We start from the raw sequence: 15,732 nt of genomic DNA, 5'->3' as shown, positions 1-15,732 counted from the left end.
CTAGTACATCCACGTCGCCGTGACAGAGCAATACAATAACAGTTGATCGAGTCGACACTGACAATTATACCTTACTTTGACATATTGATCAAGTGATACAAAGAAGCAACCGACGAAAAAGGGAATGTCTTCTTATACCGCAACTTCTATACATTGGTTCACCGCGAAACAGTGTCTAAAATGGAGGAGTGGCTGCTTGTTTGATAGATTTTACACTGGGAAGGCATATAGTTTAATAGACTGAAAATATACCTTTGAGAAAGAAGCAATCACGGAGGAATCATATAGGCTGTACCGAAAGGCCATACAACAAACCCTAATGATGTCAAGTTCTTCAGGCCGATTGCGAAGGTTTGGCCTCATAACCATAACCTTGACAAACACTTGTATCAGCACAAAAGTCAACAAAGAGAGCCGAGCAGAGCAAAGATATAACGAGTACAAGACTTATCTCCACTAGACCGACAGAATTGCTTCGGATTATCTCTACATCATAGTCCCTGGCTCGGGTACTCTTAGTTACTTTCTTAGAAGGTATTTATGCACAACCTACGCCAGCCAGGCCATAATATTCAGGATGGAGGTTATTACAACTGAACGGATAGTCTCTCTTACCTTACAGCCTTTTTGATGTACATAGTTATCAGATAGTTCCAGCTGTGAACTGGGCCTTCTGATTATACCTTGATGAAAAATAGCTTGAATGATGGGTTACACAAGTATTACAAATTATACTAGAAAATCTAGCTGGATCATAATATTGGCTTTGGTGGCCTCCTGGAATTGCTAAGTGCGCATTACCACTAGTCTAAGTCTAACTCCTGACTACTGTAAGAACCATGGAGAAGATGCGTTAGTTCTTCGGCGTGTGTATCATTGAAAGCCTGAAAGTGACGGCGTTCCATAGCGAAAAGTATTACTGGGTGATGACGCTTCCTCATGATGATGACGTACGCACTCAAAAATATCCGGACTGTTGAAATCTTGTTAATCACCGTCGCCACTTCCTCGATTTCTTCGTTTCCAATTTATCGAGACGTTTCAGCCCTCAAAATACCTAACAAAGCTCGCAACAACCATACGGCCATCACCATGTACATCCCAACCGCCCAAAGTGTTATGACGTCCGCATTGGCCATGTGCGGTGTCTGGACAAAATGTACGTTAACGAGAACCAAATTGCCGCTTCTTCTTTGCTGATACCAGTAGCATCAACCGTGGCCGAGGGTAAGGTGATGGACTACTCAGTCGAGAAGTGCCTAGATAGCGACGGAAACATGAGATGCTCGAAGCCATTCATGGTGTCAAAATCCACCTGCTATAATGTTGAGTGGCGTACCGAGGGCACTTTAACCCACACCACGGTCGAAGTTCGTGACGCGGGGTCAAACGAGATAGTGTATTATCGTGATACAAATGGCCAGTGGACTCCCGAGAAGGGCGAGGTGAGTTGTCTCCAACTGAACCCCCGAGCCGTTGCTGATGCAAAACACTAGCTTGTATATCTCGACTTCAAGCCCAAGATTCCGAAGATGGGCAATTCAACTGTCGAGTACAAGGTCACAACATGCGAATAAGTGGATTGTAAACGTGGGGGTCTAAGCTATGTTCGATTATAAGACGTCCATAGTCCGTTGCAAGTTCCAGGGGTCCTGGGACTTCATCTGCTACTTAAACAAACCCCATGTCAATATTTGAGGTCCAGTTCACATGGATTAATCACTGGCCAACAGCGGCAAAATATTTACTGATAACTTTAATGCCCCAAAGCGGTATTTCTACCATGTGAACTAACTCTCAGTGGCGAAAAATGCAGAAGAAACACGCCCAGTTGACTTTAGCAAAAGTACGAAAAAAAGTCTCCAGTATAGTGTCCTGATTTATGCTGTATACGCTTAACTGCCGCATAACTAGGGAACGCATTGTATATTGGAGTACAGGGCCTCAGGCCGGTTTCGTGACAAATTTGACTATCTCTGCGAAATTTGCTATAGTGTCCGATACATACTACTATTGTTATTTTATTATTATTAATATTATTATTAAATACGCCGTAGGCTCGAAGCCCCCGGTACCTCTACAAGTACTCCCGTATGTCAAACCGTGCCCTAATGGCTGGACTAAATACATACGCTGCTACGTAGGTTCGCTCTATTAGCGACTGCGTTACGTCCGCCGCAATACTATGTTAGTTCTCACCCTACTAACAAAGTCCCCCTGAGAAGATCAATATTATCCGGGCCTAAGCGCTATCCGACCGGTACTTGGATTTGATGTTCCCGTTGAAGGAGCAAAAGGAGGGCACATATGCCTAACCTGTATGTATTGTAGCTAACTCTGGTCCTCTCTTCGAGGGTCTATGTATGGAAACAAAAGGGTTCTTATATAGTCAATGAATGGTAGACTTGCTGATTAATTCAGACAAGTTGTAGAAGCATATAGATAAGTAGGGAATGTTCTATCCTCGCCACATTTCTCGTAATAGAGGTATGTGGGGATGGTCGCCGTTCTAGGTGGCGATAGTGGCAAGTATAGGACCCATATGGCCCACAGGGCCCATATTGTCCAACTCACCCCCTCAACAAGGCGGTAGAACTGGTTTGTTGGAAACCGAAGTAAGTACATGTCCTAACTGTTTGGTAGTATAGGATTTGAATAGTGATATGTTCAATCTAACTGGGAATTATCGTCTGAAACCTCCTGTGCTTGGATAAGCTCTTGTATATTTTTGAGATTGCATATCTGCACGAATAGGTCGTGTTTTTGCGGAGGTAGTGCTTTTGTAAGACCGTCGGCTGCCATGATAGCCGTTGGGGTCCAGGATACGTTAAGCCTTTTGGTCGTATATGCCTCGCGAAGCCAGTGGTTGTGTATATCGACGTGTTTAAGCTTTGTGGATAGGCGTGCTAGTTCTTCTGTAACTAGGCGAATGGTCTGAGTATTGTCGCATTCTATTACTAACTTCTCGTGAAGGTCGAGACCTATAGCTGCAAATAGTCGCTCCATAGCAAGGGCTTCTTTGGCGGTTTGTGATAAGGCTAATAACTCGGATTCTGTGGTATTGGTTGTAACTGTATCCTGTTTGCTTGCCCGCCAAGCAATGGGTCCTCCAAAGAGCTTCATTATAAAGGCTTGAGAGCTTTTGCGATCGTGGGGATCGTCTGCAAATGCTGCATCGCTGGATACTATGAAGCTTCGAGGGACGTTAGTTGTGTCGTCTCCTCCTAGCTCGAGGGCGTAGTATCTGGTAGATAGCAAATATGTAAGGCAGTCGTCGATAGCCTGGTGGTGCTCTGGAGAAGGGTTGCTATTGAACTGAGCGAGCTTTGAAGCAGCGAATGCGCAGTCCGTTCGAGTGGTTATAGCCGCATATAGTACGCTGCCTACCTTAGCTTGGTAGTCTCGTCGAGAGATAGGACTAGCCTGTCTAGTGTATCTAGAGAGGTCTCTATAAGGCGACAAAGGTACTTTGGGGATACGTTTCCGATCAAGGGAAACATCGTACTGGGTACATATTTTCTCGATATACGAGGTTTGAGAAAGCCAGATCTTTCGTTCGGTCCGATCCCTTATGATCTGAATGCCTAGGAACCAGCGAAGTTCTCCTAGGTCCTTTAGTCGGAAGCGGTTCATTAGCTGTTGAATGAAGTGGTTGGTTTGAGCTTCGTCCTGCTTGCGATATAGTAGGCAGATGTCGTCTACGTAGAAGAAGGCTAGAATCTTGCCGTTCGTAAGGATGCAGGGCTCTTCGGGGACCTGTTTAAGGCCTAACTCGGTCATGCCTGATGCTAGGTCGCGTTGCCATAGGAGAGGTGAACGACGGAGACCGTATAGGGCTCTTTTGAGCCGTAGACAGTAGCCTCGTTGCTTGAAACCGTCTGGGAAGTAGACGTAGACGACTTCATCGATTTTACTATGAGTAAAGGCGTTTACGGCATCCAATTGCCGCGTCTCGAGGTCAAATTTTGCAGCAATAGCCATTAGCATCCGGAAGGATCGTCCAGCTAGGGTCGATGCGTATGCGTTTAGGTCTGATCGTGGCTGGAGATCTCCTCTAACAACAAGGCGTGCTTTGTATCGATCGAGGTATCCGTGTTTATCGAATTTGTAGGTAAATACCCACATTAGGGGGATTATGAAATGGCTGGTAGCTTCTGATAGCGGTACCTTATCCCACGAGTCTTGGCTAATGGCGTTATATTCCGCTAAAGCAGCCTCTTTCCAGTTCGTCCAGAGAGCGTGTAACTGTGCTTCGGCCCAGTTCTTCGGAGGTGGAGGAAGGTTTCTCCGATGTTGCCTTTTGTGCTGGATTGCAGTAGTAAAGGCTGCGTTCAGTGGTGTATACTGGGGGCTAGAAGTGTGATATTTGCGGAGAGCTTTGGGGATAGCCTGAAAGACGTCCGCTGTATTGGCTTGATGGCGGTTTCGACGGCTTCTTGTAGTTGTATTCGGCAAAAGATTCGGATTTAGCTCTGATCGTATCTCGTTAAGCATACGGGAGCCTCGTCCAGTGGCTCGTGGCTGCTGGGCTAGCGGTATTATTGGAGAATCTGGCGATGGGTCTGGTGATGGGTCTGGTGTTGGCAGTTGTTCTGGTAGCAATCCTTTGTCGGCTATAAGCTCTGGAGGTACTGCCACGGTAATAGAGTCTTCGATTCGCTCTGATGGTTCTCGGTGGTCCACCCCCTCAGCGTTAGAGATGTCGTTAACTGCTTCGTCAACGCTGGACTCAGTTGTTCCATTGTATCCGAGCACGATTTGCAGGGCTGTATCATCATTACTAGCCTCAACTTCGATATGCTGGATCTCATCGTCGATTTCCCTAATCCGGAGAGGTGTGTAATGTTCCGATGGATCGTATACTCCTTGTTCATCGAAGGTTACATCTCGTATGGATATAACTTTGTTTCTGGTCGGGATCCAGACCTTATAGACAGTCTGGTTCTTGTACCCAACATGGTATCCGATATATGTCCGAGGCTCCATCTTCTTTAACTTATTCCTTCCGGCTCGATAGTCTTCGGTAAGGGGATAAGCCTTGCATCCCCATGCAACGAGGTGAGAGACTAGAGAGCGGTGGTCTTGAATCGGGAGATTATCTCGTTTGGCAAGCCATTCTGAGAGAACTTCGATAGGAGTTTTCCACTTTAGTCGTTTAAGTGGTGTCCGATTTGTTAGATATGTAGCTGTTTCAACAGCTTCTGGCCACAGGCTTGGCGGTAGCCGTGAGCTAACTATCATGGCACGCGCTTTGGTATTGATTATCCTCCCAGCTCGTTCGGCGACGCCTACCGGCTCCTTGGTATATGGTGGTGCTTGGTTATGCTGTATGCCGGTACGCAAGATCCATTCCTGAAAATGTTTGCCGAACGCTTTCTCGCCATCTGACGTAATTGTTTTCACGTCAATGTCATACCGTCTCTTAATGTAGGATACAAGGCTTGTAAGGGCAGGAAAGGCGTGCTTTTTCCGTCGAAGGGTATATGTAATCCGTACTCCGGTAACTAGGTCAGTGCCGATTAGAGCCCTAGTTCGTCCGTCGTAGGCTGTCTCGTATTCGAAGAGATCAATATCCATATGTTCCAGGGGTTTGAATCCTCGGTTTTTGGGATGTCGTGTAATGCGGCGTGTCCCTTTTGCGAGAGAGCAGTCTTCGCACTGGATCGTAGTTGGCGCCTTAATCTTTATGCCTGTAACTGCGTACACAAGCTTCTCTAGGCTTCTGGGGCCAAGATGGGCCATCCGTCTATGCCAGAGTGTAGCGTCACCGTCAAGGGGGTTTTGAGGTCGACGTGAATCGTTCCCATGGAGCTCCTGCTTCTGCTCAAACGGATTTGTGGGCCTTAGGTCGATACCCGGCATCCCTGGAGTATCTACTGTAGGTATAGATGCAGGCTCTAGTGGTATTGACACCCTCTCATCTTCGGAGAATTCAGATACCTGTTCGGAGTCGGATTCTGAAGGTTCAGTGGAAATTTCCACATCTGCTTCGTCGGTAGCAAAGGCGCTGCTATAGGTCGCGCGTTGGGAGGCTATAAATGGTTCCAGATCATCGTTGGCAGCGTTGTCGTTTGTTAAGGGAATGTATTCGAGAATCGGCTGGTTATACTTTTCTGTAAGGTAACAGAGGGTTTTCCGATGTCCTGCCCGAATGTAATACAAAGCTTCATGTTCCATATCGTAATAGATGCCGGCTTTCTTGAACAACCTAGCAGAGGCGAGGTTTGTATGCATGGCGGGGACGTAGGCGACGTTCTCGAGGGTAAATACCATAGACTTTCCTCCTGGTCGTCGTATTTGGATTTCGACGTCACCCCATAAGAGGATATCTAGAAGAATACCTCCACTGATGATTTTGTCTGTAGGGGACGCGCTTCTGATTTTCTTGAATCGGGAATGCTGGTTGCATATATGGATGCTGCTTCCAGTGTCGTAAAGGGTTGATCGTTTCAATGGATAGTCTACCTGGAGGCCTGTAGTAAAAGCAGAGACCTCGTGGATCGTATTGACAGTATTTAACTGCTTGGTGGGTGCGCTGGCGTTGTTGCCAGCGCCGTACCTTCAGGCCTTGCCTGGTATGGTATCGTTGCTCTCGTTATTGCTACTGCTGTTGGCTCTTTTGGCCGCTCGTAGCTGGATTTTCTCGATCAACTTTCTAACCTTCTCATCCTTCAGTTTTTCCTCTATCTCTCGCTGCTTGCCCGGGTTCGGGGACCATCCAGTGGGGCGAAGGCTCTCGATAAGGTAATAACAGGCGCTATACCGGTGGTGACTACCACATAGGCATGTACGTGACTTGTCGTTTGTAGAGGCTGCTGGTGGCTCTTTTCCGTCTAGGGTAGGAGTAGCTGCGTGAGCGCCTCTTGAGATGGTATGGTATGTGTTTCCGAAGGTTTTATTCCAACGGAGGTGGTTTGCAAAGGCATTGTAGATAGACTCGACTTCCATTTGCTTCGCTGGTGGGTTCTGGAGCTCCTTGTCGATGTCGTGCTTCCAGTTGCTTGCAAAGTCGCTTGCTACGGGGTATACCGCAGTAACGAAGGCGTAGTGAGCGTGGTACATTGATATGGAGGGTAGGCCAAGCTCCCTTGCTTCGAGGTAGGTCGTCCACCACTCAGAGAGCCAGCTCTGGATGTTCTTCCCTTGGGATAGAGGTTGGCATAGCTTCTGAAAGCGGCCATCGACCTCCATTTTGTACTGTTGGCTTCCTGGCTTAAAGTACTCCTTAATGGCTAACATCTTATCGCGAAGGGTTGGCTTGCTACGGAATAGGGCGTGGTGTCGATCCGCAACGTTGTTAAAGAGCCAAGCGTCGAACTTCTGGGCTTGCGCATCCTGAAGTTGATATTCAACAAGCTTCTCCTTGCGTATTTCGATTAGAAATCTATATTTGTTGAATTCCACGGCGTCGAGGTCGGAAATATCGGTTGCGCCGGCCTTGACCTTACTAACCGACGGGACCAGTGGCTTGGTTAGCAAGGGCACGACCTCGTATTCAGGGAGTTTCGGATCGATGTTGTTCCAAAGTAGAGGGGCTTCTGCTTTGGCTCTGAAATAGAAGGCCTCGTACTGGTAAGGTTCGTCCAGTTTCCCGGAAAGAGTGAGAGAAGCCATGTTGCTATGTAAAGATAATCGACGAGAATGTCTTGAAGGTTTTCCAGTGGCTTAAACGCACACCGGGCTCATAACACTTGGATTTGATGTTCCCGTTGAAGGAGCAAAAGGAGGGCACATATGCCTAACCTGTATGTATTGTAGCTAACTCTGGTCCTCTCTTCGAGGGTCTATGTATGGAAACAAAAGGGTTCTTATATAGTCAATGAATGGTAGACTTGCTGATTAATTCAGACAAGTTGTAGAAGCATATAGATAAGTAGGGAATGTTCTATCCTCGCCACATTTCTCGTAATAGAGGTATGTGGGGATGGTCGCCGTTCTAGGTGGCGATAGTGGCAAGTATAGGACCCACATGGCCCACAGGGCCCATATTGTCCAACTCCGGTCCTGAGTAGCCATCTTGTGATAGTCCCGCTGACTGCTGATTTCCCTGTCGCCGTCGCCAGGTCTCTACGTGTGTGTAGGGGCCATGGTGCGATAGTGGCCCGTAGGCGCTCTCTCGATCCTTCCAGCAGGCCGCAAAAGAGGATTACGTGCTCTGTCGTCTCGGGGGCCTCTCCACAGAAACATAGCGGCGACTACACACCGAAGGCTCCTATCTTAAATAAGAAAGCTGATAGTCCTATTTTTCCGGTCCTGATCTGGCATAGGGTAGACGCCTCCGGTCGGTTTAGGCCTGAGTACTTGCCCTGTTTCGGCATTCGCATCGAGGGACCCTCCGGCTCCTCGGCGATAGCGCGTCGCTGGCGGTCGTGTTGTGCTGCCCTAGAGAGCCATCTCTTTTCCCAGTGGTCTAGGACGGCGGCCGGGGCTTCCTTCTCCTTGCCCATCCACTCGGAACCCTTAGCCTCCTTCTCCATCGTGTACCCCGCTGGTCTGAGCGATTGTGACGCCCGCTTCCGTCCCGCCGGCGTATCCTGTCGGAGTATGTGTGAAGCTCTCGCGCTCCCGTTCCGAAGCAGGCTCCTTTTGCCGTTATTCCGTAGCTGTTCTTCAAATTTCGCCGCCCGGGCATTGAGATAGAGGTCTAGTGGCGGGATCGCTGCCTTTATTTCCAGGTGGCGGACCGGTGTCGCTTTGTAGGCGCCGCAGTGTCACGCCGTGCTAGGGGTTGCAATCCTTGCCACTACGCCACCGTACCAGATGTCTTCACCAAAAGAGACCAATACCAAAGTCCCTGACTTTGGTATCTGCAACCACTTATCAATCTGTTCAAACCAGTGTAGGTCAATCACGTGACAACCATCACACGCAGACTATTCGGAGGCACTCATTCTGTATCCCGACTAGGCTCTTAGCTGGTCCCGCTGGTTCCTCGCTTATAGTGTGCCACGCAGCCGCCCCGAAGGCAATCGCGCTGCGAATAACCGACATGTATAGTAGTCTCGCCCGTATAAGATCGCAGCCCCACGCCATGTTCACTAGCTTTGTTAGGGCTAGCTTCTGAGTCGCCATTTTTGATTTAACCCGCTCGGTATGGGCGTGCCACGTTAATTTGCGGTCAAACCAGACCCCTAGGAACCTTGCCGAGACCGTCGGCGTTACTGTAGCGTTTCCAAGACGGATACTCTGCGGGGAGGGGTCTCGGGTTCTAGTGAAGTGCATCAGCTCACACTTATCCGGAGCGAACTCCATCCCGTGCCTGGCGGCCCACCGTTGGCACGTAGCCCAAGCGTCCTCTAGTCGGCGGCAGGTCGTGCCCGTGTCTGTGCTAACGCTAAGTAGGTTCGTATCGTCCGCGAACCCCACGACTAAGAGTAGGGGGTGTTTCTCCGCTAGTTCCTCATATAGCGTCGAGATATATAGGATAAATAGTATCACCGAGATGTTTGTCGGATGGTTTTCGATGTATTCCAATACTTGTATGCAGTCTTCGATGTTCTCGATGGGGAATGCCGGCATTGACAATACTTACTGATGGTAGAAATCGCCCATCATACGATGTAAGGCAAATGGATTGAAAATTTGTATGATAATTTGTGGTTGAACCAAGTCAAGGTTCCAAAGGCCGTGGGGTGAAAGTTTGCGAGGATGAAGTCTAAATGCTGATTAATTTGCTCGCGATGACGTCTTTGTCGTTGTCCGTGAAGCTTTGGTAGGGTAGGTTGCTTTTGTCGTCACCTTTGGATCGTTGGACAACCGCAACGATCGTCAGGGAAATTTTTTTTGGTCTTTTCCTTTTTCTTGTCGAAGAAGAGATGCTACCATTGTTACACGCAAAGGTGGTCAAAGATTTGTGAGGTTGTAAAAGCATCACATTCTATCTAGTCCTATGGAGCACGAAGGTTGGACTTAGTCCCAACGGGCTAAGTCACGTGGTAACCTTGGTGGTCTTAGCAAAGCCCACCAAGGTTGCCTAACACCTAGAGAGGTGCTTCGTATTATCTCGCTTTAGGTCCTTGAGTAGTTGGTTCTCGTCATGGACCTCTCGTAAACGTTTCGCAAGTAGCCCTTTTGCGATAACTGCAACCTCCCTGCGGTTGAGAAGTGCCTTATCGCCGAAGGCGCTGCGTACCCACCGGCTATCCGTGGTCGCCGCCGAAGCCGATTGCTTAAACGTTACCACGGTATCGCCACTACGTAGCCTGCGGGCCGCTACGGCGTCGGTGCTACCGCGTGCCTTATTCACTGCTTTGACGACTTCAGCCGCCGTCCTGTTCTTCATACTGGGGTCTTCCGTCCCTCGGATCACTATTTCTCTTTCCCTTCGCTGGGGTACAACGACCCGTTGCTACCACACCGGAGCTCCGACGGGTTCCCTCCCTTGGGCCGTTCCCGAGGCGACTGAGGCCCAGGACCTGGTCGTAGGCATAGCTACGCTTTTCACGGTGTCTTGTATCGTCTTTTGTACTGTAGTCGTAATCCCCTCGGTAAGTGCTCGGATCGCTGCTAGTACGTCGGCTGGTGTAGCGGATCGGTCTTCGCCCTGTTCCAGCGCCTTGCCGGCTAGCTTTAGCTCATGCCAGCGTTCCATTAAGCCTCCCATAACCTCGATCTTCTCGGGAGGTACTAAGTCGGTAATCTTCTGTTCGACGCTCGCCCGTTCGCTGTCGATTTGCTTCTTTGTTGCGGTTTCGCCGCCACTACGCTTCACGCTCGGCGTGTGGGCGCTTTCGTTCGCTTGGGGGTGGTGAAAACTTTGTTGAAGTCCCGCCCGTCCCCCGTCAATTACCATCGGCGTCTCCATGGCTTTGCGCCCTCGATTCGCAAGCGATGCGAGGCCACTGTCCGATGTAAGCGCCTATGAAGAATCGATTGCCGTAATCTGTTTGATGATTTAACGCTGTTCGATGAAGTTATCGATGAATCTCAAAAACCTCCCCTCGCTACTACTACTATGGACCGTGACTCTATTGACCGTAACTCTAAAGATGAGGGTCGAGTCATTCAAAAATAAAATCCATGGATGTTGCAATTCTGACATCTGTACCTACCAGCCGTAAAAGCGGCGATAACTCTCGCAATTTAGTACGATTGAATTACTTAATTGCCGCATGATATTCGTCTTTTTACATTTTTAGGATCCTCTGCTGCTTCGGCGGCGCCGCGGCTTCTGTACCACAAGTTTAACTTGTCTCGAGATACACAAGAAAGCATCTTCGCATCAGTCCCCATACCCATTTTCTCAGCGTACGTGCCACTTAACAAAAGCGACTATCCCGGAAAGCCCATCAACACAATCACGCGCACACGCGTCGATTTATCAGAGCTCCACGCTCTGTGTAACACGAAGTGCTCCGTAGCCAACCACGACAAGAACGATGCATATCAAGATTTATTACCATCACGGATATGGTCGCCGTAACTTAAGGATCCTGTACATTGATATAAATCATACCGTCGTTACTGAGGGCGTGGATGCTAATGAATACACCTGTAGAGGTAACTGGAATACAAATCAAAAACAAATATTGTCTTCATACATCCAGAGGTCTTGCTTAATCTAATGCAAGGATCTTTGTATCTAGAGACCTACGCTGACTATTTTATGCTTCATATTTACCGCTTGTAGGACAAAGTGTCTAATAAGTGTTTCGTATGACCAGTAGGAGATATTCTCGCAAAACAGTGGCATTGAAACTAGTGAAGAATTCCATTATCGTGCAGCAAGTCTGAATCACTTTTGTAAATAGATACTCTCTAAATTGCTGCGAATAACATGTGGCACAATCCTTGTCACTTTCCAATACGAAAGACTGAAACCTCCAAGGATTTTCTGTTGCTGATATCTGACAGCTCCAAAACACCTTTGAACTGCACAGCACGTTACCCCCGAGACTCAACTAAACCGGTACGCACCCGTCTAGCCATATCCAAGTTAACTAGGACCAAGGCCCGATGAATCTTCTGCTCAATGATCCATATTGAAAATGTGGTCCTCATCGTGAAGGTTATGGCGAGACAAGTGACAGTCACGGATGTGGGATAGCGGAGATGAATATTTATCCTACTAAAGTCACGTTATCTCCGAAAACCACCGTCTAGCTGGCAGTATCAACATATCGCTGCCGCTGATATATCCGGAAGATTTACCGAGCCCACTAGATCATTTGATTCATTGCACGAGGGTTCTTCAAGCTAAGAGGGATAGGGGCCACAAGGTAGATCATAACATGATAGAGGAGGACTTTGACCATAGCTTCCATTCGCAGCCTAGAATATCCTACGTGAGTGCAATAATGAGCTGCGCGCCTCCTGTTGAACCTTGAAGCTTATTGAAAGCTGGTTGATCCAGCACTAAGAGGGACACGATCCTGGCTGAGATGATATCTGGGGATGCAAAGGGAAAGAGCCGCAAGATCACAATCGCAGATGCACCGCCTCTCTTCCGAACCACAGCAGGGAAAATAGTACATGATCTCACCTGAAGTAATGGAGCCAAGAGCCATGAGTCTGTCCAGCAATACAATGCGCTACAATGGCACTATGACACCAAGACAACCAGCCTGTCGATTCTCAAGGCTCTGCCAAAGAAGATGTTCCGCTCGATGCCATCGACCATCATGGCATAAATTATGACCCCTTTTATCAGCATGTTGAAAGCACACTGAGTAAAATCCACCATATCGCGCTCGGGTTTGCCTGCACCAATGTTAACGTCAAGGCTGTTCGGACCTGCTCGATCTCGGGCCAATCCGAACGGATACGTCGAATCGCTCAGAACGAGGTTGGAAGCATACCATGGTGGTCCCCTCTAACGTACTTCGGCAGCCTATTCATGGTTCTCATGGAGGATTCCACTGGAGGTTCCATCTCACAGCAGAAGATGAAGCCAACCATAGTGATGGGCTATATCTCAGCGGTAATGAAGAGATTCCCATTTATACACCTTGTGGGACAAGATACGACACTTTCGAACTAAAAAACCTTGAGAAGACTAGTCTCATAGCGGTCAACAAAGCGCAGGGAGAGCAGTTGCTGATGGAAGTGATTGGGCCCAGTCCAAACTTACATAGTATCTACGAGGAGGGTTATTACGAGAAGGACTACTGCGTAAATGGGCAAGAGGGGTTACTCACGTGAGTTTTTCTGAAGTAAATCATGATTTCAAGCCTGCATCATGCAAGAAAGCACGTTAGAGGGTCGGATGCATGCAAGCAGAAATGCATACTACCCTATGTCCCCGCACAGCAAAGTCTATTTCAAACAATCTCGGGATGAAGACAAACCTCCTCTTCTACGGCTCCTTTATAATTTTCTTCATCAATAGCCTTGCTTGATGAGTGATGGAGCTAACTCGGCTCGTGATAACCTGGACTACGGTCCCGGTCTTGCTACTCCTGGTACGTCTACTCTTTCTCTGGATCTGTAGTTCTGTACCTTGCTCTTTCCGAAAATAATAGCTTACTACCCGTGCAGTCTGTGGCTGTAATTTTAGCTTTTGTGCTACGGAGATTATTCTTCCACCCACTTTCGAAATATCCAGGTCCATGGTATCGCAGCATCTCGGAGGTACCACTGGTCTGCAACCTAATCGGAGGGAAGCAGTATGCATGCTATAAAAGGCTACATGAAAAATATGGTAGCTCTCCTTCGCACATATATGCTTCATCGGTTAACATAATTCCAGGGCCCGTTGTACGAGTGGCTCCGAACGAACTCAGCTTCTTGACCGGCACGGCGATGGAGGACATATACGGGCTGCGCGTACGCTTGATTCCATGTCTATAGCAAGCTGTTTCGCAATGCTTATATCAAAATCTTCAGAATCCCACACAGAAGGATCGAAAATGGATTGGTGCCATCCTACCCAGGCCGCCGTATCCCATGACCTCCGCGCCACGGGATATCCATGCCAGACAACGCCGTGCATTTGCCAGCGTTTTCACGAACTCAGCCCTCCTGAACGAAGAAAAGATCATCCAGGGACAAGTAGACGAGCTGATTACCGCCTTTTACAGAAAGGTCGACGAGAACGGTGGAGCGGCAGTCGTTGACATGCTTGGTTGGGGCAAGTTCTACTCATTCGACGTCATCGGCCTCCTGGCTTTTGGGGCCCCCTTCGGCTGCCTGAAAAGCGAGGCCAACATCAAATGGTCGCGCAACATTGGGCTATCCATCATGATGGGCGCATACGAACAAGCCTCCGTCCGCCTCGTGGGTTTCGACTCCCCACTCCAGCCTCCCCTGGTGAAGCTCCTAGCCCCGGCGAAGTACTACAACGCTCGCACATATCATTCAGAGAAGAGCCTCAAGGCGATCCAGAATAGTTTAGCCGACACGGACCGTGATCATAAAGATTTTGTGTACCACATCCTCAAAGCAAACGACCATCGGCGCCTGCTCTCGGATGGTGAGATCCAGAAGAACCTGGTGACCTTCATCATAGCAGGCAGCGAGACAGTGGGTTGGAACCTGGCTATCTGGTCATATTGGATGGGCACCCATCGAAATGTCTATTACAAACTCCGGGATTTAATCCGAGAGAAGTTCGCCAGGTCTGAGGACATCAACTGGACCGCGCTCAAGGACATCAAGTATCTCAGCGCTGTGATACGCGAGAGCATGCGTCTCTTAGGGACTTCCATCCAGCGCATCCGCGTCGTGCCCGAGGGTGGAAAGTCCATCGACGGGCATTGGATTCCAGGGGGTACTACTGTTGCCGTGGCGGAATACGCTGCGGCGCACTCCGAGATGAACTTCAAAGACCCGTGGTCCTTCCGTCCTGAGAGGTGGATGGACCCGGATTGTAAGGATAATCTAAGCATGTCGAAGCCATTCGCGTATGGGCCCCGGGACTGTATTGGGAAGAACCTGGCGGGTATTGAGCTGCGGTTGGCTATTGCGCATATCCTCTGGCACTTTGATCTGGATGTCGATCTCGAGGACGAGGGGAATAAGAAGTGGAGTCCGGAGAATGACTTTGAGCATTTGTATTCTTTTATTGGCTTCGAGTTTCCGCCGCTGTGGACCAAGTTGACTAAGGCGAACAGACCGGGGTTACTATAGGGGTGACATTGAACTTTGATGACTGGATTAGCTAGCCATTCACTTATAACGGCTTTTAGAATATGGATAGAGACCTCGAGAATGGTGGCTGGGAGGATTTCGTTGTCAAATGGGGCGACTGGCATGTAACGTGGCCACACAAGCCATGCCAGCGTCTGTTGTGTACAAATTACGATGAGCTAACAGTTGATATAACGTGTAAAGTTAAACTTTGAAATCATTGAGCTGAGTCTGGCTCGGAACTTTTGGCACTTTTCGTTGCAACCGTGACGTAAAACACGAAGGTTGGTACGGTCTTACTTCTCCAGAGGCGAAATATGCATGCCTTGACACTTGCCATGTAAGCCAATCAAAAAACATTTTCCATTCCAATAGGACTCCATTAGGAAAGTGTCACTTTTCCACTTCTTCAATAATCTCGCATTTGCTGACGTGGGGTACTTATGAGTCTAACCGCTTACCATGACCTCTGAGACGATCCGTCACTTATGGTAACGTCAAGTACGATTTCTGCCGCTAGTGTGATAAGCTCATTCAGTACGGGAAATTAGAAAAATACTATCACAAAGTAATGGAGATTAAATCACATCTCGTAGATGTTGAAGGAGTGATCAGCTCTTAAAGCAATCTTATTTGAGCCTTAACCATTTAGCCCCCATTTGTGTA

At 48.5% G+C, this 15,732-nt stretch overlaps 2 protein-coding genes across 2 annotated transcripts; both read left to right on the top strand.

Annotated features, from left to right (window-relative positions):
- Positions 1-1,092: 1,092 nt before the first annotated feature.
- BCR38DRAFT_338777 (uncharacterized protein) lies at positions 1,093-1,577 on the top strand (the record flags this gene model as incomplete). The annotated part of the gene is made up of 3 exons (XM_040855648.1): positions 1,093-1,159; positions 1,210-1,445; positions 1,497-1,577. The coding sequence occupies 3 exons, from the start codon at positions 1,093-1,095 to the stop codon at positions 1,575-1,577; spliced, it is 384 nt and encodes a 127-aa protein (XP_040717054.1).
- An 11,704-nt stretch (positions 1,578-13,281) lies between these two features.
- Positions 13,282-15,283, top strand: BCR38DRAFT_429203 (cytochrome P450 monooxygenase). The gene is made up of 4 exons (XM_040859951.1): positions 13,282-13,400; positions 13,477-13,639; positions 13,688-13,764; positions 13,825-15,283. Exons 1-4 carry the CDS (start codon positions 13,344-13,346, stop codon positions 15,064-15,066), a joined length of 1,539 nt encoding a protein of 512 aa, XP_040717053.1. The 5' UTR covers positions 13,282-13,343; the 3' UTR covers positions 15,067-15,283.
- The last annotated feature ends 449 nt before the right edge of the window (positions 15,284-15,732 follow it).

Source organism: Pseudomassariella vexata, assembly GCF_002105095.1.
Source record: "Pseudomassariella vexata strain CBS 129021 chromosome Unknown BCR38scaffold_5, whole genome shotgun sequence".
NCBI lineage: Eukaryota > Fungi > Ascomycota > Sordariomycetes > Amphisphaeriales > Pseudomassariaceae > Pseudomassariella > Pseudomassariella vexata.
Note: the sequence above shows the minus strand (reverse complement) of the source record. Positions and strands in the feature narration are given on the sequence as shown.

Bases quoted from the DNA above. Each gene is read 5' to 3' on its own strand.
- BCR38DRAFT_429203 (XM_040859951.1), top strand. From the start codon at position 13,344: ATGGAGCTAACTCGGCTCGTGATAACCTGGACTACGGTCCCGGTCTTG. The intron at 13,401-13,476 runs GTACGTCTACTC...CTACCCGTGCAG, and splicing joins TCCCGGTCTTGCTACTCCTG to TCTGTGGCTGTAATTTTAGC. The intron at 13,640-13,687 runs GTAGCTCTCCTT...ACATAATTCCAG, and splicing joins AAGGCTACATGAAAAATATG to GGCCCGTTGTACGAGTGGCT.